This window comes from Pleurodeles waltl, chromosome 3_1, assembly GCF_031143425.1.
Source record: "Pleurodeles waltl isolate 20211129_DDA chromosome 3_1, aPleWal1.hap1.20221129, whole genome shotgun sequence".
Taxonomy (NCBI): domain Eukaryota; kingdom Metazoa; phylum Chordata; class Amphibia; order Caudata; family Salamandridae; genus Pleurodeles; species Pleurodeles waltl.
Window position 1 is genome coordinate 1,346,697,851 of NC_090440.1, and position 22,574 is coordinate 1,346,720,424.

Genomic DNA, 22,574 nt, shown 5'->3' on the forward strand with positions numbered 1-22,574 from the left:
GTTGTTGTAAATTGTTGTTCTGCATTGGAGTACCAATGTGAGCTGTATGCTATGGGCACAGTGTCACCCTCGTTAAATGTGATGTAGGTTAAACCAATGGCCCCAGGAATTATTCTGATGACCAAATTTGTTTTGTTGTTGTGTGCGTAAGTGTTGTGCTTCTAGCATGTCTTGTTGTAAAGTTCAGAGAATGTGTGTGCGTTCGGGTGTCTAGTTTTAACACGAGAAGTCTGGACTAATTAGGTCATAAAGAGGTTTTTTGGTTGTGCAAAGACAGGTTCTGCCAAAATTGAAAAAAACCAGCAATAACAGTAGTTATTTACATAACATTGTCTTGAAAGGGACTAGATTAGTGCCACCTTCAGGTTTTACAGATCGTCTTTTGAGTTTGGGTCATGCAAGACACCAGGGCATAAGCTACACGAAGGAGAGGCTCAGAAGTGAGTATTGGTGACCAGGCATGGATATGGCAGTAGAGCGTTTGGTGGGAATGTGTAGAGTGCAGCATGTCAGATAAAGTTTTGAAGACTAGATCAGCTCCAATGATCTGTAAAGACTTAGCCCGCGAGGTGTAGGAGGAGATTGCAGTTGACATTGTGGGACCCATCACAGTGGGTACTTCAAGTAAATATTCGTTACTACCTATGGATATGATGTCAAGATAGCCAGAGATTCGTGCTACTGAAGGTATCAACACCCAAGCAGTTATAACATTTCTCACTGATTTGTTTCTGAGGAAGGGTAATCCTAAAATTATACTCACAGATAATGGAGTTTAGTTTATGTCAAGGGAGATGGTGGAGTTTATTTATTTTTCAAACAGAGATATTGGTCATAAAAAATGTGCACTGTATTGACCTGAAACTAGTGTAATGGTTGAGAGATTCAATCGTACTTTCAAGGAAACTACACAATTGCTGAGACAGGAGGTAGAAACTGGATTCAATCTGTAAGGAATAGAGTTGGGGAATATAGATTTATACCACATTCCACAACTGGTTTGAGACCATTTATTGCATTAAAAAAAAGTAAGCCTTATACAAAGATCTGTCCTCCCTGGGTGGGAAAATATTTTGGAAGTTTTGAGTTTCATGAAAATGATAAAGGGTGAATAAGATAGAGAAATGCATGCAAGAGAAAAGTAAAGAAATGTATAATTCCTGCAAGGCAACCAAACCAATGTAGAAAAGAGTAAGAGATATTGTGAAAATCAGACTACCTGAAACAATAAAGGGTATTTTGCGTTACAGTCAACGAATAAGAGTCAAAAAGGTGTTCCAAGGAGCAGCCAAAATGGAAGATGGTCGTATTTGGAATTTCAGCAGGATTGTTGTCATAAATTGTTCTTGAAGAAATGAAGATCAGTGACTGAATCCGCGCCAACCTTGCCGGCCTGCCTGCTTACTTCGACCATTGCAAGAAAGATACCTTGTCCTCCAGCTGCTGAAATTTCCAAAAGCCCGGAACACTTCCAGCCATCTCCGCAGCACAAGGAACTCCCATGGAGTAGCAGAGCTGCTCCCGTACATCCTTGCAGGCACCCAACACTGAAGAGGACTCCTGACCGCCAAAACCGACGCTGGACAGCACAATGCACCTGCACCCCCCTAGCCGAAGTGGGCCAATGGTGACAGCGTAGTCCCCAGCCTCTCCAAAGTCCTTTGTGGGTTTCCCCACTGTGACTTCCACACGGACACCTGCGGCCTCTTTGTGCAGGCCCGCCCTCGACAGCAACCACCTGTGTGGGGCCCGTTAGATTACACACCATGGATTATTTTAATATTGGGCCAGGCTGCCCCTGTACTTGACACCTCAGTCCATGTCCAGGATAGTGGCCAACCTGCAACTTGCTCTACAGGATTCAGGGTGTGTAATCTGATGGTATACGACACATATATGTCGTATTTTCATATGGTGAACTAGTTTCACAAGACACATTTCATGGTATATTGGCTGTACAAAATAAGAACACCCTGAAAAAGGTCACAGTGGTGAACGAAGTGCATTGGTTGTGTTGTTTTGCTGTAACACTTGGATCTATATGTCTACTGTACAAACACAATAAAGAAAATATTGAACATTCTACATTTTGATTTGGACTCTTCCACATTATTATTTACTGTTAGTGCACCAATATATGTATTTTTGTTATCCTGTATACATTTCAACTGTCACTGAAACAACAAAATCTGCACCTTATCCGAAATGTAAGAAAATCACCATTCACCTTGAACCCTGAATGTGCCCAAAGCGCTGGTATGCGTCACATAGGCACTTTAAGTTGTTGCTTTTTTTTTTACCGCTGCCCAACAATTTCAGTCGCATTCCAGCCTTCCAACGCTGCATAAGCACTTCCTGGTTTGCATGCACTCAGCTGCTTTAAACAATGCTGCTGACACGCTGTGCGAGCACTTCACCCACACGCGGCTTCTTATGCCAACAGCATTCTAGTCTTATTGTGACGCGAATGTAGGAGAGTGCACAACTATTCCCTTTGAGCGCCTCAATTCACTCACCGCCAGTTATATCTTCAAAATTGTGACAAATGCCAATTCCAACTCCATTTTCAAAATTATGTGGAAATCCGGATCCTGTGCATGCAGTATTCCCTGGTGGATGCGCTAACTCTGTGCCAGTGTTAAGAGAGGCCATCCACACCTGGAGATTGTATCAACTCTTTCATTGCATCCACCACAGGTAACATGGCCACCTCTGAATCAGCCACTATCCAACTCATCATTGGTTGTCCTGGACACCCACTATTCCACATGATGCCCCAAGAACTAAACAGGTTACAACACATTGTAGCATGCAATGTTCTGTTTTAATTTTCTTGATCTTGCTATTGTTACATGTGATCCTTTTATTGCAGTCAGTCTAGTTCAACCAGTGAAAATCCAGACGTAAAAGCTATTTACATCCAGTGGTCTCTTGTGAGTTGGGGTTTTGGCAAGGTCGGAGTCTTGCGCTGGGAGACCCATTTTTATGTTCTCTGTATGTGGGTGTGGTGGTGGTATTAGGGTAAGTTTTTGTGTTTATTCTGGAGGCCAATCAAGGAGACAATGAAGTCATAGTTTCTCCAGATTACTGGTGAGTTACTCGTTTCCATTGAAGTTTCTGTTGGTATCAAATTAAAGGGAAGGGCTAAATGACAAGTTGGGTGTCATAGCTAAGCTAGTTTTCCATGATGAGAGTGAGGTCCGGTGCCGTTTCCAGGATTAGGTCAAAGATGTTCAGGCAATTTCTGTTCATAGATCTTGCACTGAAGAGCAGGCATTTTAGCTTCTGTTGTAATGAGCCTATTGACAAGGAAGGGGAGGGGCAGGTAAGAGAGAGTGGGTAGTGACTGTGGTCTTTGTGGCTATTGTACAAGGGTAGGCTGATGTTTGGGAGAACCCATGTGTCTTTTGAGGGGTGGGGGGGTATCATAAAAGGGTCCTCCACACATTGCTTATTACCTGCATTTAAAGGGTTATGGGTGCTTTAATTTAAAGCTGTCAACCAAGAAGCTGCAGCAGATCATTACTGTTTGGTTGTTTCAAACCAAACAACTGTTTCACTCTGTCGTGGGTTGATTTTAGCATTTACACAGGCACGTTATTTTAGCTATGGGCCTGCGGCCTGTGCCCTTTTACCTAGTTACATTTCATTTTTATTCCTCTTATTATTTTAGCCAAGCTTTATTTTAGTTGAGATGTTTTATTATTTATCAGTTGCCCTTCCATGCAGAATTCGTTATGCATTTCTTTGCACAACATTTTCATTCTGTGCTCAACTCAAGGCTGCACACAATAGTTTACCGGGTATTGCTAGTGCAAAGAGTACAATGTCTTCCCTGCACAGAAAAATATGTGTTGTCACATCTGGGCAGTTCTTAGAACATCAGATGTTTTATTACAAAAAAACACACTACCCCCACCACCTTAAAAGGGACATTCCAGCCAGCCTGTCATCTCATGCTGCATGTTGTCGTCACAGTTTCTGCTGAAACTCTGTCTTCTCTTCATCCACGTGGGAGTGTTCCCAGCAGACCAACAGACCCCTTCTCTACCTATAGCACAGGTATGGGTCTCCTTCTGGTGACTAGATTGGCAGATTGGGGCTAACTCTGCTATCGCTCTCACGTAGAATTGTAGTAGTGCAGGTAGGGATTTTAGATTCACTATTGTGACAGTATGGTGGAACTTTTACTCTGTTTCACTTTTTTAGTCACCGCTCTAATGATGTTTCATTATCCCAATAATCGCAACTCATGGCTTTTTACATAGAATGCGGTTGCTTCAAAATACGTATTGAACCAAATTCCATTTTGTCTTTGCCTGTATGAGACGTATATAACTGAGAGAAAGGAGTAAGATCTGTTCCACCACAACATCCTGAGGAGTCCTAGAGTGTCATGTGATTGGCTGCCACAAATCACCTTTACTCTGGAGTTCTGGTGAGGTGCTGCTAGCTAGCTGAAAGGGTAATGCCGGCAGCTGTCCCACAATGTGGGATCAGACTCAGTCCCCGTGGGGCTGCCTCCTAAAATCCAGCAGTCTCGTTCCTACAACGAGTCCTACGACAACTGTAAAAAAGTTATTAATTTTCACTTCAGATTTATTACAGTTCATTTCAGACAATCTTCAAATAAGATTAAATACGATTAATCCCAACATGTCCTTGATTGTTTGAAACAAGATAACTACAACATGTGTGGGGATAAAAGTATTGCTTCATAAGGAGGAATGTATATTTAGGGAGAAACAGAAAACAGGATCTCGATAACAATCTTTTCACTGGATACAATGTCACAATTAATGAATTTGTAATCTGCTTATATTCAAAGAAAAAAGTTCAAGGTTTTTGAGGTCCACAGCAGAACAGACTGTTTATGGCGCACACAACAACCACAATGATTACAAATCCAGTTAAAACATTTATTTCACCGTTTGTAAACCACTACTGATCTGCAGAAATGTGCCGAACCACATTCACAAACTATGCTGTAGAGAGGTAATTTGTATTTAGTACATTATTGCAGTTAACCGGATCGGGTACTTCATACTTGATTAAACTGGGATGGCTCATTCCATTTCATTAATCCCGCCAAAAAAACCACAAAAAAACAGTTCAAGTTTTAAAGTCTCCTAAACTATAACTCATTTTGCTCGGAGTACATCGAACAAAAAAAACAAGCCTTCCCTTGTGTCCACTCATGATGTGTGGCATGTATCACTATGCAGTGTCCACTGCTGCATCAACATACTGGACTGTCCAATTCATGATTTCTCTTCCTTTGTTTGATGGCCAGCAGATGGACTCAATGTGGTCCTCTTGTTCCAAGCACTGTACTTCTCACAGACCACAGTTAATATTATAAGGGTTATGTGTGTAACGAAGGGCACGCCCTACGTTACGGGAGATTTGAGGGTCTCTACAAGCCAATGGAAGGGCCCTGGCACATGATTTGGTAATACACATGATAATATGGTAGTCTATGGAAAATCAAAGTGTGTGAACAATGTACTTCAATCATTCGCCTCCTGACTGACCAAGCTCTGTAATCACTCTGTTGGACGTGGGTTGGGGGGACTGCCAGGAAGAATTCAAAAGACAAAAGCAAACCTTTCTGTTACAGTGGAAAAGATGTTTCGAAGAGGCAGCTATTCTTCGAAATGAAAACTGTCATAATATTTACACACGTTCTGCTATTTTTCAAAGTCGTAAGGCAGCAAAAACAGAAATCGTAACACAATGCCCTAGATATTAATTTCCTTCACATTCTTCAACAGTGGCTGGTCACAGCAACACGCCTAACTATAGCGTCTTCTGATTAGACTGCAAAAACCACTGCAAAGAAGTCGAGTAGAACAGTTTTTTTTTTTGGAAAAGTAAATTGAAAAATAAAGACGCGGACAGCACTGGAAAGGAATGCCAGAAGTCTGTGTTCAGACAACATGGGCCCTGGTCTGTGCATTTCGCTTATGTTAGCTTCTTGTACAATGTTTTGTGACTTCTGAAGGCAGCCTTAAAAAGCTAAGAGGGGCTTATTTAAAAAAAACCTTGAGACTGGAGTAATCCCCGAAACTCTGCTGCTTTACCGGGCAGAGCAATAGTACATCTAGAGTGCCATTCTTGAGCATTGGAAAGTATGTGACAACGTTGTTACATTTTTGTACACATGTTAAAATATAATGCCGGGCAAGCCAAAAAGCCTGCTCGGAGAATATACCCTGGCCCCAGTCAAGCCATTATATGTCCTTCCTCACTAACACATTTGGTTATAGGCCCACAGCTGGAGGTGGAGCAGTGGCACTACTAGGTACACAGTGCACCGCGTTTCTCTAGATGTCCAAGCTTCTGTGGGTCCCATTTCTAGAAACAGCGTTCACGTTTTTTACTTTGAACCAGAAAATCTCAAGCAAAGGGTCCAGGTTCTGGGTGTTTGGCAGCCGACCCTTAGACAGGTTATAAGGGTGTGCCCCAAAGTTCTGAGGGTTTCGGGGTTATCATGGAAGTTGAGCTACAGACAGGCCCCTGCAGGAGTACAGGACGATTGCAACAGTGTTGCAACTTCTGCCAGTACAAGAGATCTGGCACAACCAAATCCTGTGTGCCAAGGGGAAGATCTTATGTGTGTAAATCACACACATATCTCCTTGTAGATAGGGTCATCAGATGACTCCTTGTCACGAAGGGAGTCATGCCAATGTCTGGGCTTTGGCAACCTTCTAGTCCAAATTACCAGTAGCTGCTTTGAAAATGATGTCACCAAGGGGTTGAAACATGGTTTCGCTGTTGACATGGGCTCGTCTATTAAACTCACTGCTTTTAGAGATTAAAACTGTCCAGAATCAGATATATCTTGCTTAAAAAGAAACACGCCTAAACCATTCTAATGTGCTGAGCTTGACCGGTTCCTTAGTTCAGGAAATTGGCAGAAGAAATGAGGAAATGTGCATAAACCTGTTAACTCTACCTTGTTATGTCCAGATATCTCAAAAGACATTGTCCTGCTTGAATCCAGTGTCTGCGAACTTCAGAGCTCCTGCATGACCTATGCCCCTGGCTGACAGTAAAGAAGACAGGTGACATGGAAAGAAATGATAACCTGTGTGGAAATCCTTCATGAGAGGCACTCAATACAAACATTTGTAAGTGCAATTCTACTCCTTTGGCAATAGAACAAAACACACAGATCTGGTGATTCAAATGGCTGAAGGGCAGAGTGCAAAAGTGCCCAAGACATTGAGATACTTAGGAGGGCTGTGCTTGCTGCCTTGACCTGTCCTTAGCTTTGGCAAGTTTGAGTAATATCTACTAGTTGGTAGATTAAGGAAGTGGATGGCCACCCACTACATACATCCTCTGTTTGGTGTACGTTTTGAATCATGCCTCAAGGTATCTTGCTAACCAGTATGCATACTATACTTATGCAGAGAGTATTATCAGTTCTAACAGAGAATCCTTTATAAAAGACGTCACAAACCGCATGATACAGGTTTTGATGAGACCTATGGTATTGTCTTTGATTGGTGTTCTTGTATCAGCTCGCAGAGATGGTGACCAGACTGCCATCTTGAGATGTGGTCAGAGGCATCTCCATCAGTCATGACTCTAGTCTTCCTTTTTGGGCAGTCGACCCATTTTGGTGCGAATGTTTCGGAGAAGAAAGAAAACGGCTGTGGTTATGGCACATGTCACTTCGGCCACCCAAAAGGCTGTGTCCCAGCTGTAATACTTGGCAATCGTGCTGAAAGGCAATCCAGCTAGGAAGCCGCCCACTGTGAAGAAAAGGAAAGAGAAGAGAACATGTAATTCTTTCTCTAAAAGTCTGCTGGACTTCAAATCATATCACACTTTGTACCAGAGTACTCAAATGGAAGATGGCATGCCACTAGACACCATCCTTCCGCACCACTAAGCCCTTTACATTCATCAGTACTTTTGGGCCCACAGTGCTCTAAGGCAGTATTGCCACCTCAACAGCCATGAGTGGCGACTGTCCAGGTCCATAGAAAAATTGGTGAAAATCTGCGTACATCCTGTAAAATTACTGTGGGGGGAATAAGTGGTGAAATCAGTAAATGTGATGGTGAGCAATCGTATTGTTTCTTATATTGATGCCACAACAGTGAGAAAAGACTGCACTCACTGTATTTATTTTCATAATCTATAAGAATCAGAAAACAAGCGGTCTGAAATATGCGAGGTCTCATCCTCCTTATGCTTTATTTTCTGCTCCTGTGGTATTAACTCCCTCTAACACCTTTCCTACAGCCCCATCCTTTTTCTTTTTGCATATTTGCTCAACTAACAGGGTGTGCATAATTGCTGCATAGTGGTAGCAGAATAGACCAAGTTCCGTCATTCCTTTCTGAGGTGCCCATAAGCTTTCTGGCCTAGACATTCAGTCAGTAAGATAAAATCTGCAGTAAATTCACATTTGTGGGAACTAACCCTACAACTGTCCCTAGCCATAAGGCCATATTTTTTATTATATATATATATATATATATATATGACCAAGACCGGGAAGGTCGAAACGCGTTGGTGTTAGTTTGTTTGGGGTCCTGGTATGTAATAAAAGCAATCTGCTGTAATCCTGTGAGTGCTGCATTTTTGACTTAATTGTCAAACTGGTGTGAAGATTATTGATGGGAATAGGTCCTTCCCATGCGGGCACCCACATGAGAAGAGCGCGCCTGTTTGGATCTGTTGGAGCTGAGATATATATATATATATATATCCAACCAAGGCTCTTTCAGGGTTAGAGTGACGCATAAATTATGCAAAAAACAAAGGAGAACTCTGGGAAGTTCCCAATTTTAGGTGGAGAGCTGCTCTAGTAAGGAGCACCCTGCAACACGAGTAGGAGTGTGGAAGTTCACTCTTTCGTTGAGGTAGGTTGGTCCGGTGTTGTGGAGGGATTTGTGTGCGTGGATGAGGATTTTGAAGGTGATCCTCTTGTCGATCGGAAGCCAGTGAAGGGATCTGAGGTGTGATGAGATGTGTTCACGGTGTGGGAGGTCCAGGATGAGGCGGGTGGCTGCGTTCTGGATCCTCTGGAGTTTGCGTTTGAGTTTGAGTGTGGTGCCGGAATAGAGGGCATTCTCGTCTAGCCTGCTGCTGATGAGTGCGTGGGTGACGGTCTTTCTGGTCTCTATGGGAATCCATTTGAAGGTTTTTCGCAGTATGCGGAATGTGTTGAAACAGGAGGAGGTAATGGCGTTGACTTGCTGGGTCATGGAGAGGGAAGGGTCCAGGATGATGCCGAGGTTACGTGAGTGGTTTGCGGGGGTTGGTGGGGAGCCTAGGGCAGTGGGCCACCAGGAGTCATCCCATATGGTTTTGTTGGGGCCGAAAATGATGATTTTGGTTTCGTTGGAGTTGAGCTTGAGGTGGTTTGCTGTCATCCATGTGGCGGTGTCAAGGAGTGCAGCGTGGAGGTTGGTTTTGGTGGTGTTTCGGGTGAGGGAGATCATGAGCTGGGTGTCGTCTGCGTAGGATATGATGGTGATTCCGTGTGGTCAGAAGATGTTGGCGAGCGGGGTCATGTAAATGTTGAAAAGGGTAGGGCTGAGGGAGGACCCTTGGGGGACTCCACAGATGATTTTGGTGGCTGTGGAGTGGAAGGGAGGGAGGCAGACTTTCTGGGTTCTTTCGGTGAGGAAGGAGGTGAGCCAGTCTAGGGCCTTGTGTTGAATACCTACGTTGTGGAGGCATGTGCAGAGTGTTTGATGGCAGACAGTGTCGAAGGCAGCGGAGAGGTCCAGGAGGATGAGTGCGAAGGTCTCGTCCTTGTCGACTCTGGTTCTGATGTCGTCGGTACATGCGATGAGGGCGGTCTCAGTGCTGTGGTTCTTGCGGAACCCAGACTGGGAGGTGTTGAGTGTGTTGCTTTCCTCTAGGAAGTGGGACAGGCGGGTGTTCACTAGTTTCTCAGCGAACTTGGTGGGGAAGGAGAGGAGTGAAATTGGGCGGTAGTTTGTGAGGTCATCAGGGTCAGCTTTGGGCTTTTTCAGGAGTGCAGTGACTTCTGCGTGATTCCAGGGGTTTGGGATGGTGGCGTCGTCGAAAGAGCTGTTGATTATGTCGCGAAGCTTGGGGGCGATGGTTGGGCTGGCTTTGTTGTAAATGCGATGGGGCACGGGTCCGAGGGGGAGCCTGAGTGGATGGAATTCATTGTTTTTTCAGTTTCTTCGTCATTGGTAGGGGCCCAGGTGAGAAGTAGGTAGGGGGGGTGTGGAGGGTCTTTTCTGGTCGAGTCGGAGGTGTGTGTGGCAGGTGCGTGTGGTTTGAAACTGTTGTGTATGTCTAAGATTTTGCGGTGGAAATGGTTGGAGAGGGAGTCGCAGAGGAGTTGTGTGTGCGTAGGGTCTATGTTGCTGCCTTTGGGTTTGGAGAGCTCTTTGATGATGGTAAAGAGTTTCTTGCTGTTGTGAGAGTTACTGTCTATGCGTTCCTTGTAGTATGCTCTTTTGGTGGTGCGTATGAGTTGGTGGTGTTTGCTAGTGGAGGTTTTGAGGGTGGAGAAGTTGGTGGTTGAGGGTTCCTGTCGCCAAGCTTTCTCTGCTTTGCAGCATTCACGCTTGGATGGTTGGAGTTCAGTGGTGAACCAGGGGGGGCGTTCTTGATGTTGCGGGTGGTGATGTTTCTTCTGAGAGGGGCGAGTGAGTCTGTGCAGGGTGTGATTGATTGTGCGAGGTTATGGGCAGCAATGTTGGGGTCGTTGGTGTGGTGGGGGGGGTTCTGCACGAGTTTGAGTTCAGTGGGGATCTTGTCCCACATGCGGTAGGGTGTGGTGTGTTGGTGGTGGTCTGTGGGGGGTTTGGAGAAGGAGAAGTGGACGCAGTGATGGTCAGTCCAGTGGAGTTCGGTGTTGTGAGTGTAGGTTATGTTGTTGCTCGAGGTGAAGATTGCGTCTAGTGTGTGTCCTGCTGAGTGGGTGGGTGCTGTGACGAGTTGTTTGAGTCCGAGGTTCATGAGGTTACCTAGAAGGGATGAGGAGTTGTGGTCGTGCGGGTTCTCCAGGTGAAAGTTAAAGTCACTGAGAAGGATGTAGTCTGTGGAGGTGAGGGCGTGAGAGCTGATGGTGTCAGCGATGGCATCACAAAAGGGGGGCGAAGCCCTGGTGGTCTGTAGATGAGGGTTCAACTGAGGGTGGTGTTGTTGTTTATGTGAATTAGGAAATGCATGTGTTCTGCGCTGTCTAGGGTGTTGTGTGTGCTGGTGGTGATCTTAATGGTGTTTTTGTGTATAATGGCGATGCCACCTCCTGGTTTGTTTAAGCGGTCTCTGCGATGGAGTTTGTATCCATCAGGGGTGGCTGTGGCTATGTCTGGCTCAGATGAGTGGTTCATCCAGGTTTCCGTGAGGAAGACAATGTCTGGTGAGTGCGATGTGATAAGGTCCCAGAGTTCGATGTCATGCTTGTGTAAGGAGCGGGTGTTTAGGAGTATGCAGTTAAGGTAGTTGTGGGGGCTGTTGTTGTTGTGGTGCGCGATGGTGTTGGTGTGAGGGGTTTTGGTGTTGCTGTGGGTTGTGGTGGTGTTGTCGTGGAGTGTGTTCAGGTTGTGGGGTTTGTTGGGGTAGGGTCTGTTGGGGCACGCAGGGGCTGTGTGGGAGTCTTCTGCGTTGAAGTTGTGGTGTTTGTTGTGGGGAGCGTTGGGGTTGGTGTGGGACGTGTGGGTGTTTCTGGGGTTTGTGAGGGTGGCAGGAGAACCGGCAGGCATAGCAGGTGAAAGGTCCCTGTGTGTGTTTGGGGTTGGCTTGGGTGCAGGCGGGGAGTAGTCTTGGGTTGAGGGAGTGTGGTTGTTGAGTAGTGTTGTCTGGGGGGCTCTGGGTTTGGGAGGTTTGGGGGACTGGCGCTGGGCGCGGTCCAAGCGCGGTCGGCGCAGACGGGCTTGCCTCTGGCGCACCTCCGGTGCGTCCGTGACGCGGCCCACAGCGGCCGCCATTAAGAGGGTAGGGTGGGAGGGTGGAGCATCTGGGAGGAGGGAGGGAGGACCAATAGATGTACGAGGGGGGCGGGCCGCAGGGGAACAGTGACCGGCCGAAGCCAGTAGCAGAAAAAAAACAGGCGGTGAGAACCAGGTGAAAACGAGAGCTAAACAAGGGGGGGGCAGGAGGGCAGAGGGGCAGAGACGCGTTGAACAACACGGCAAAAGAAACGGCAGTATAAATCACAGAAACAGATTATGGCAACACGGAAGGATTACTCAGGGAAGGGAAAACACGGCAAAACTAACTGCAGTATAAATCACAGAAACAGATTATGGCAACACAGAAAGATTACTCATGGGAGGGCAGCAGGAAAAACCTACCACTAGGCACCAGGGATGAGGTGCAGGCTGGTGCCTGCGGGTGGAGGAGGGCCTCGAACTGCTGTCCAGACGGCAGTTGAACAGTATCAGGGGCACGGGGCAAGCTGGTGGAGCCAAGTGAAACTCCTGGCCAGAATATAGTGCCAAGTAGATCCACAAGCGATTTGGAAAATGCTGTACAATTTGTCATACAGTAGACAGATGAAAAATGACTAAAAAAGAGTGTTTATATATGGTGGCATCAGACATATGGGGACTTCACACTGAAAAGGGGGAGGGGGTGTCTAAGTTATCCATGCTGTTCCTTCACACTGTAAAGGATCCTTGCTCTTCATACAGATATTGCAAGGAAATTGTCCCTATTCAAGTAGTTCCATCCTTTAATGTTCAACCCTTTTGTGCGATACCACATAGTCAATCCTGTCTCTCCTGTGGTGGATACCCACATAAATCTCATGGTGCACTAACGTCTTCTGTTTGTGCAACATGTTACATTGGCACATACAAGCCATCTCAGCTCTTCCTCTAACCAAAGGCTACCACAGATCACCTGGAAGAAAAAGAGAGCAATATATGCAAGAACGTTTGACACAACTTACCATTGGCAGCCAGTGCAACAATGGCGTGGGAGGTGCCACAAAAGTTGGATGGTGCGCTTTCATTGGCTATGACGCCAAACAATGCTATTGGTCCATAAGAAGAAAATCCAAAGAGAGCGCCAAGGGTCAGGATCCAAAGCTGTGGAAAGCAAATGCGAAACAGTCATAGAAGGAATTATGGTCACACGTCAGCCAACTGGCTGCAAAACCACTCTACCAGCCAGCCAAGTGATGGAAGGCAAGCTGTTCCTAGCTAGTCAACACTTGGAAAGTGAGCTGTTGCCAGCTAGTGAGCCAACAGATAGAAGATAGGCTCCAACTGCCACCCAATGGACAAAAGATGGTAGATGATACTTTTCCAGCCAGCGAAACCAAGAATATTGACTGTATGTGCAAGTCAATGGATGGTAGATGAGCTGCTCCTGGTCTGCCTGCGGATGGAAGACAAGATGTCCCCAGGCAGCCAAACCAGATAAGCAGACCATTGACAAAAATAAGCTGCACCGGCCAGCCAATAGATGGAAAATATGTTTCAACTGCTAGGTAATTGAAAAACGTCAGGCAGTCCTCTATCAGCCAGTGTATATACTGGATATGCTAGGAAGGATTCAATGTCCCTAATCTTCAGTTCTATTGAAACCAATATATCTACCAAGACACATGCTTCAAAGGCTGCTCTGTTCTAATGAAATGCCAGATGGGATCATCATAGATGCAGATCCACCCAATGTCGGAGTAAAGCATAGTACAGTACAAGCAAGAGAGAAAAGTATGAAGACCAGCCTGAGACCTCTTGTTCTGTTAGTCCCAAGAGAAGTGCCAAAGGATGGAGTGCAAAGGTCCAAAGATTTCCGCCCTAGGAAATATCAAAGAAAAGAAAAGGTAAGAAAGGAAAAAACAGAGTAGCTTGAGAAGAGGGTGACATCTGTACATCCAAGGTCTTACTTAGTGAGAGTCGCTGACATGCCTTATTAACTTGATTCAGTTTGTACACCCAAAGAGCATCTACTCTTCTGTGCACCAACCTTGCCTCTTCCTCCACTGAGGTGCACAGTTCCATCAGAGTGCCTCGTAATGCACAAACCTTAGCAACAAAACGCTCTACACAATGGGGGTTTTACAGTAGCGAGTGCAGGAGAATGAGGGCGAACCTAGTCTTGTGATAGTGTGGTGCACATTTTAGAAATAAAAAAGTGGGTGAATTGGAACTCTTGGAGGTGACCCATGGCAAATAACTTCATGAAACATAGCCGTGTCTCTTAAAGCTGCTAAGGCGTATCATAGTGAAAGATGTTTATTTTCAGGCCCACGTTAGGTGACAATGCGAACTTTGAGATCCCTCCAGCGTATGATAGGAAGCAAGGATGGCACTATTTGGCTTTTGGAAATCTTGATGCACAGTGTGTATGTTGAGTTTGCTGGTAAAAATATGTAATCTTGACATAATCTTATTAACTATACAGCACCATGAAAGGAGAAGTAAGAGAACAAATAAGGCAAGTCTACACTGAAAAGAAAACTGGCTCCAACACATTCTGTGAAACTCGTGAGCCTTGACTGCAGGTTCTCAACATACTCAAGACTCAAAACACCACTGCTTCTGCATATCATTACCTTCGAAGAATCTGGAGTGACAGTGACCCGGAAAAGGTACATTGATACAGCCATCCCAGCCATCATGGAGAGCAGGAGCCTGTGGCGAGGATTTCCGTGGCTGCGCAGACCGACCTAGAAGACATAAGAGAGGAAATAAGACTGCAGCCGTGGCCTTCACCCACATAACTGCTATTTAGCACTGACCTGCTCAGCTTAAGTAACTAAATATGTCACTGTGATTTTGTGGCTTCCGGAATCACTGCAGAGTTGCATGGGCTTGAAAGATTCAGGTGTACCTTAGTGCAGATGGACAAGGACTTGCCAATCTGTCCTTAACTGCACATTTTAAGGTAGGTGCGTAACTTCAATACAAGTGGCATTCATGCTTTGAAGAAACCCTAGCCTAGGGCAAAAAATGTAGGAACAATCACAAGCTAATATGATTGCGTATCGACAATAATTATTGTGTTGTACTCAAGATCTTCATGTTATAGACTATTGTTATGATGAAAACAGGCACTTGTGGAATAGAAATGATCTTTATTAGCAGAAATCATCACCATCACCAAAACATTGCGAAGGCAACAGCTGCTGGAGCCAGGTAACTCGAACGTTCAAGTGACGTTGCCATCACAACAAGAAACTTGCTTGGCAATATTCTGCCTAGGCAAACACTAGTTGTAAACCTAATGCACCCTAAAAAACACACATCATAGCCCGGTTTGCTTCATTTTTTAACTTTTTGATTTTATGGAGAAGCTGCTATACACATCTTAATGAATCATAATCCCCTTTCAACTTTAATTGTTTTAGGAATGTTTTAATACCCTTTCATTTATTTATGTGAACATCAATAGAAGATGGTAGTCATGGTAACAACAGTGCACTTCCCACAAGTGTCTGAAAATAAATGTAGATCAGTATATGGTGGTGCAATCTGGACCAATTGTCTTACTACCAAAAGACAAAAAAATTATGTATCACATGGATACACAACATGTCCATAATTAAATAAGAACCACAGCACTCAATCAAAATAATTATATAGGAGGTTAGGTAAATCGCTAAATATATGATGTTTCGTCACACAGTGACTTTTTCAAGGCCGACAGAGCGAAACATGAGGTCCCTATGTACTAGGATAACGTCAAAGATGTGTAAGCTGCATTCAGGTATTTTTTTATAAGCAGCGTGGTTCAAAAGTAGTGTGTTCTGTAGCATTGTCTGCACGTAGTATGCTCTAGGTGTGGCAGGAAAAATTATTTCCTCCCACACCTAGAGCGTACTACGCGCGGACCACTTATCAGTGAATGGGACTTATAATGTTCTGTTGCACTATTACTTGTACCTAAAGATTTTGAACATTTTATCCTACTTATGCAGACAAGCTACAGAACGCACTACCTTTGAATCACACTGCTTATATAAAATACCCAAATGCAGCTTACTCATCTTTGACATTATTCTAGTACATAGGGACCTTACGTTTCGCTCTATCGGCCTTGAAAAAGTCACTGTGTGATGAAACACGTGTTGGCTGTTGTTTATTGGACTTCATACGAGCTGTTACTGTATGTACTGTGTGTACATTTTTGTATACAAATAAACCAAGAGGATTACAAGGAAAAATAACTGATATTGTGCTGCAGTTTCTACAGTGTACTTAAGAATGTGTTTTTAAATACTAGCATATATTTAGTGATTTACCTGACCTGCTATATAATTCTTTTGATTGAGTGCTGTGGTTCTTATTTATTTAAGTATTTATTATTATTCTTATGTTTACAAAAGGATAGACTTAAATAACAAATAAAGCTGGCCAGGCATCGTAGTAGAATGGTACCCATTCCTCAGCCCCACTACTTCGTTCGTTCATGTAGTTTACCAGCATAACTCAAAATGTCATCAACTGACATGATTTATACCAGGAGGCAAATTCCATTTTAGTATTATCCCTGTTATTCTTGGCTTTACTGTCTGCTCTTGATTAGCGTGTAAAGCATATTTTATGAATGGCCATAGCCTTATCCCATACCATAGCAATTGGGTCATGGTCTCCAGACATTTTCAATTTTTTTTAGGCAGCCCTGGTTATCATACTCTATTTTTCGATTAGCATGCACCGTTTTACAATATTGCACCATGTTTTTAAAGATGGTAAATTTGAACTGCCCTACAACCTGGGGATATCCTGTCTTACCACCACCAGTCCAACATTTTACAAGATTTTTGAATATTTTGGTTGAACCTTATTTTTCCATACCCTCAGTATCACCATCTCAGGATCAGCATCTACTCTGAAGTCTGAGACACTGGACAAGCATGCCATCTCCCCTTTTTAAAATGGTCCAATCTTTGGGTACTCCTTGACAGTATGAAAAATGCCCATCTTATCTTCTCTGTATGTGTCCTCTGGGGTCTTCCTGAATTAATGGACTGAACCCTCGTAAAATACATGCAATGCAAATGTTTTGGTTGTATCACTCAAAAACCGTGGACGGATTGTGACTTATTGTAGGAACGTCCTTGTCTCGTCCTAATTTGTAATCTATTTCTCCCACATCTTCTGTCCATTTTGTTTTAAATCTCTCCAGGGTGTCAGCTTGGTTATTAATTAGGGTCTTATAAATTAGCAAGTTGGCATGTCTCTTTATTGGGACGAATAGCACTCACTATTAAATTGGGATTTGCCTGCTGCCTCACTGACTAGGTCTCTATACTTTTGAAGCACATGCCTCACCTACACGTGTCTAGATTGCTGGGTCTCAGACAATGAAAAATCTCCACTCTGCATCTTGTAGTATTTATTTTTTCCCATTACCCCCTATATATCTTACTTACGATACCCTAATTAGGGCCCTTTCATATAACAAGTTTATATTTTTTAAATCTTGTAATGAGCTGAATCCCACAATGTGTTTCTAAAGCAAGCTTCTCGTTCCAGCTCACTTAATGTAGGGCTGCCTTCCATACTTGAGGCTCCACCGAGTGCAATATAGGAGATCAGAGAAGATCTTACCAAAGCATATGTGTCGCCCATCAAAGATGGGTCGTGCTGGGATATAAACACCCAGACATTCTGGATCAATAAGTCAGAAACCCAGTAATATTTAAAAATGTCTGGCAGAGCCATGCATTGTCATTAGTTCCCAAATATAAGAAAATAAGAGTGATGCAGACAGCACCTCCAGTCCACATCTATTTTACCAAAGTATTCCTCCAATATCCAATATACGAGTTTTGCAATACATACATATGTTTCAGCTTCTGTAAGGCAACGCTCCCTTACACAACAAAAGTCTCTTTCAGTGTGCTACATCTTTCTGAAATTACGGACGACAGTTTGGGGGCTTATTTGCTACCTATAGTACCAGATATTGGAATACATGTGTAAAAATCTGAACTGGACAGATCATGCTTATCGATAGTTTCCAAGATGTGTGCAGAAATTAACTTGACTTTTCCCATTAAACCTGAAATCCTGAATATTTACCAAATATTTTTATTACTAGAAACACCATTCTATAGAAGTCTCTAAGTCTGCCAAGTATAGCAGGATGTCATTTGTATATAAGAATACCTTATCCTTATCCTCACAACCCTGGTCCTTCCGCATGACTCTTATGAACGCAATCTTTTGCATCTAGCAAGCCAATGGTTCCAAGGCAACCAAAAAAACTGGAAGTGGTAGAGAATAGCCATTTCTCATCTCTATTTCAAGGGGGAGAATGAAATGGTTACTTACCAGTAGGAGTTGTTTTGCAGCTTGAAGAGCTTTCTGGATTCATATGCTGTGCTTTATTCCATCATCTAGTTGTTTGGTATGGAAAAGTCTATTTTATTCTCTTTGAGAATCGCCGACCACCTGAGAAGTTCCTGTGTGTGGTCGCCAACTTCAGATTCTTTTTTCTTACTTCTCTTCTTTCTTTTGTTTTTCTTCCCACCGGTTTGCTTCCAGTCCAAATTCTGGGGAGGTGAGTGGGTCTCATGTGACTCTAGAAAACTCTTCAAGCTGTAAAACTACTCCTAAATAAAAAATTCATTTTTCAGCATGAATCTTTTTCTGGATTCACGCGCTGTTCAATAGATTAAACTGCAGCATCCCCTTCCTTGAGTCAGTTGGGCTGATATGAGAATGAACTAGCAAACAGGCGTTGTAGTACCCTTTGTCCCACATTTGCCTGTCTGTTCATCTGAATGTCCACAGAATAATATTGGGCGAAGGTGTGTGGAGATGCCAAAGTTGCTGCTGCGCAGATTTCGTCAATGGTCACATTTACTAGGAACATCAGTGCACCGCCTGTTTTTTCTGGTTGAGTGTGCTCTGGGGAGCATAGGTAAGAATTTTCCTGACTCTGCAGTAGCAGGTTTGTATAGTTTCCACTATCCATCTTGAGATTGTTCCTTTGGTCAGTGGGGAACCCTTGCTTGCTCTGGCAAAGGAAACGAATAACTGATTCCCCTTCCGTAACTTGTTTTGTGTAGATAATACATTAAGGCTCCTCGAACATCCAGGGTCTTTGGCTCTCAGAAGAAGCTGGTAGTTGTATACTTTGGTTGACATGGAATTGAGTTACTACTTTTTGTAGGAAGTGTGGGTTGGTTCTGAGGACACCTTGTCTTTGTGGATTTGTAGATATGGTTCTTGTATTGTCAGTGCTTGTAGCTTACTGACCCTGCATAAGGATATGATTGCTACTGGAAAGGCTGTTTTCAGGGTAAGTGACCTCAGTTCCGATTTGTGCATGGGTTCAAGAGGTACTATCATCAACTGTGTTAGTATGGTATTTAGATTCCACAACAAGGTTGAAACTGTTATTTGTGGTGCAACTCTTTTCGGACCTTCCAAGAATCTCATCATCACTGGGGATGTGAAGAAGCTGTTGCCTGATGTACCTCTGGTGGGGGCAACTATAGCTACTAAATGAACCTTTAGTGATGCGGAGGTTAGGCTGCTGTGAAGCAAGTGGGTGAGGTATATTAGTACTGTCTCCTACTGTGTCCTTGTTTCCATTCTGTTGCTGTTCGTACACCAATGGATGCATCTCTTCCATTTGTCTGTGTACTGTTTTCATGTGCTTGTTTTTCTAGTTTTCCTAACGACTTCCATCATCCTGGGACATATCTACAGGTATCAGAATTCTAGCTATTCAGAAGTCATGCCACTAGGCTGAGCAAGGCTTGCTCGGGGTGGTACACCTTCCCGTCTTGTACTGTCAGTAGGTCTTGTTCTGGTTTGATTGTGATTATGTGCCCGCCGGACATCTGCTGTAGGTCTAAGTACCAGGTCTGCTTGGCTCATTGTGGGCTATTAGGATGAGCCTTGTTCACAGCTGTCTGGCCTTTTCCAGTACCCCTGGAATCAGGGGCATTGGAGGAAAGGCATATGCAAATTTTCCTGACCTCTATATTGACATTCCCCTTTGACTAGATGTGTGGAAATCTGGAGGCAAAATGTTGGCATGTAGCGTTTCTTGGGGTGGCAAACGAGCCTATGCTTGGCGTGCCCCAGACTTTGAAGATCCTCTGCAGTGCTTCCTGCTTCATTTCCAAATCATATGAGCAGTTTTCCTATCTGTTCAGTCTGTCTGCCTCTGTATTCAGCTCTCCAGGTATGTGGATTGTCTGCAGTGTGATCTGTCCTTCAATCGCCCACTTCCATATCTCCTGAGCTGGTTTGGACAGGGTGAAGGATTTTGTTTGTTGAGGCAGAACATTGTGGTTGTGTAGTGCATATGGATCAGTACAGCCCGACCATGTGTGTGTGCTTGGAAAGCCCTTAGTTCTTTGTTTCCAGGTAATTAATGTGTTTTGCTACATCTGTGTCTTTCCATAACCCTCAGACTTTCAGGGTTCCTGTGTGCGCTCCCCAACCCTTTGGTATGCATCCGTTGTTATGGTCACAATTGGAGTTGGTGTTTTTGAATGTTTTCCCTAGGTTTGCAATTGTTGAATTGCACCATTATGGCCACTGCCATCCCGCCACATCTCCACTCATACCGCCATGGCGGAATGAACTGCTGGCCCCGACCCGGTGGGCCACAGAAGACCGCCGGAGGCGTTATAAGCCGACCTACCGTCATGGCGGTAGGGCTACCAGTGAGAAAGAATTCCTTCACTCCCCCCCAGCAAGCACCTGACTCCCCTCCTTACCCCTACACACAGCACTCCCCCCTACAGTCACAGCAACCCGCCACCGTCCCCATACTTGACGCCCCATCCACCCTCCCCGGAAACAGGCACACATACACCCACACGCACCACGCATACACCCATCCACTCACACTTCCAGACATGCATCCACTCACACTCATCCATACACGCATTCATTCACACATACTCAAACGCATTCAGGCACGCATATACACAAACATCCAAACACACATCCACACACGCATACACACTGACATGCAGACACGCACTCACTTCAACATTCATACACATATTCACTCACATGCATACGACCGCGAATACACCACAACAATCACAGTCGCATTCACACATGCACACACACATTAGAGAAGTGTGGCACAATAGTTAGAGCGGCAGACCCTGATGCAGAGATCTGGCCCGGGACCAGGGTTCAATTCCCACCTCGGCGGCTCTTGGGCTCAATTCCCTTGGACCAGATAATTCTCACCTCGGTGCCTAATCTAATTAATGGGTCCCACTCTGTAACTCTGGGCAATAGCTTGCTTAATCTCCACAACGGCCCTGACAGCGCTTGGATGCCTGACTTCACCGTGGGGCTGTCCAGGAGTGGGCGCCTCACAGGGAAAAGCCATGAGGGGTTCCACAGCGGTATGCGTACAGCGCCTTGAGACCCTAACGGGTGAGTAGTGTGCTATACAAGTGCGAAGTTTACAGTTTACACTTTCATGCACACACCACACACACACACACAACACCACCCTACCCCCTCACCCCCCTCCCCTGACAGACGCCCGACTTACCTTGCCCGGCGAGGAGGTCATCTGGCAGGGTACAGGATGGGGCGCTGCTACCTCCGGCAGCGCCTGCCAGCAGGACTCTGCTAGGCTGTATTAATGGTCTTAATATGGCTGGCGGCGTCCTTCTGGCAGGGCGGTGCAGGTGGTAGCAACACCAGTGCGCCGCTGTCCTGAAGCATGGCTACTGCCGGATTTCCACCCAAAGTGTGGCAGAAATCTGGCAGTACCCTTTATATGGAGGCCGGAAGACCGCCAGCACTGGCGGTCCTATGGCGCCCGTGGCTTTGGTGGTCTAGCTTAGAGATAGCTAAAGTCATAATGAGGCCCTATATCTTCTTTTGTACCTTTGTTGTGACAACCACTAGATCCTCCCAACTCTCTGTGGCTTGTGACCATTTGTTGCAGATCTATTCCTGGATGGGGAGAATGTGCAGCCTTCAATGCAGTACAAGTGGTATGCATGATGCCATCATCCCCATGAGTTTCATGACTGTCCTCACTGTCACATACTCACTCTTCTAGTAGAGGTGAGTCTGCTCTGCAATTGCCTCTGCTCTCTTCTGGACAGGGTATGCTTGCGGTGTGTTGAATTTTAAGGAAGCACTCGGAAAAACCTGCACTTACTCCGGTTGTGGCAAGGATGTTTTGTGGTTTATTGTGAAACCAAGGCGTTGCAGTGAGGTCATTGTCTTTGTGAAATTTCCTTTTGATTGTGCTTTCACTAGCCAATCATCTAGACATGGATTCCCTGTCTTCTTAGGTGAGCTGCTACCACCGCAAGACAATCTGTGAAGATTCTTGGTGCCGACTTTATCTCGAAGGGTAGTATCCTGAATTGCTAATGCTTTTTCTCTAGGACAAACCTGAGATACTTTTTGTGTCTTTGGTTCACAGGTATGTGTAGGTAAACGTCCTTGAGGTCCAGGCTGGCAATACAATCCCCTTTTCTGAAGAGTGGTATTACTCCCTTCAGTCTTGTAATTTTTAAGTGTTGTGTTCGAATTAACTTTTTTAGAAACCTGAGGTTTAGAATTGGTCTCAAGGTTAGGACTATCCCCTGTACTAGAAAGTAGGGGAATAGTTTTCTTGTTTTCCATTTCATGTTGGGATCTTTTCTATGG

General features: G+C 44.7%; 1 protein-coding gene across 5 annotated transcripts in view; it reads right to left on the reverse strand.

Annotated features, from left to right (window-relative positions):
• Positions 1–4,905: 4,905 nt before the first annotated feature.
• SLC37A4 (solute carrier family 37 member 4) overlaps positions 4,906–22,574 on the reverse strand; it is a 151,991-nt gene continuing 134,322 nt past the window's right edge. For 3 of the 5 annotated variants that reach the window (XM_069224802.1, XM_069224801.1, XM_069224800.1), the window contains 4 exons: positions 14,522–14,635; positions 13,698–13,763; positions 12,908–13,046; positions 4,906–7,766 (listed from right to left, as the gene is read on the reverse strand). In XM_069224802.1, the coding sequence (XP_069080903.1) occupies positions 7,600–7,766; positions 12,908–13,046; positions 13,698–13,763; positions 14,522–14,635 (486 nt within the window). In that variant the 3' untranslated portion in view covers positions 4,906–7,599. The remainder of the gene's footprint in view (positions 7,767–12,907; positions 13,047–13,697; positions 13,764–14,521; positions 14,636–22,574) is intronic. The other 2 variants (XM_069224804.1, XM_069224803.1) reach the window with 1 other exon arrangement.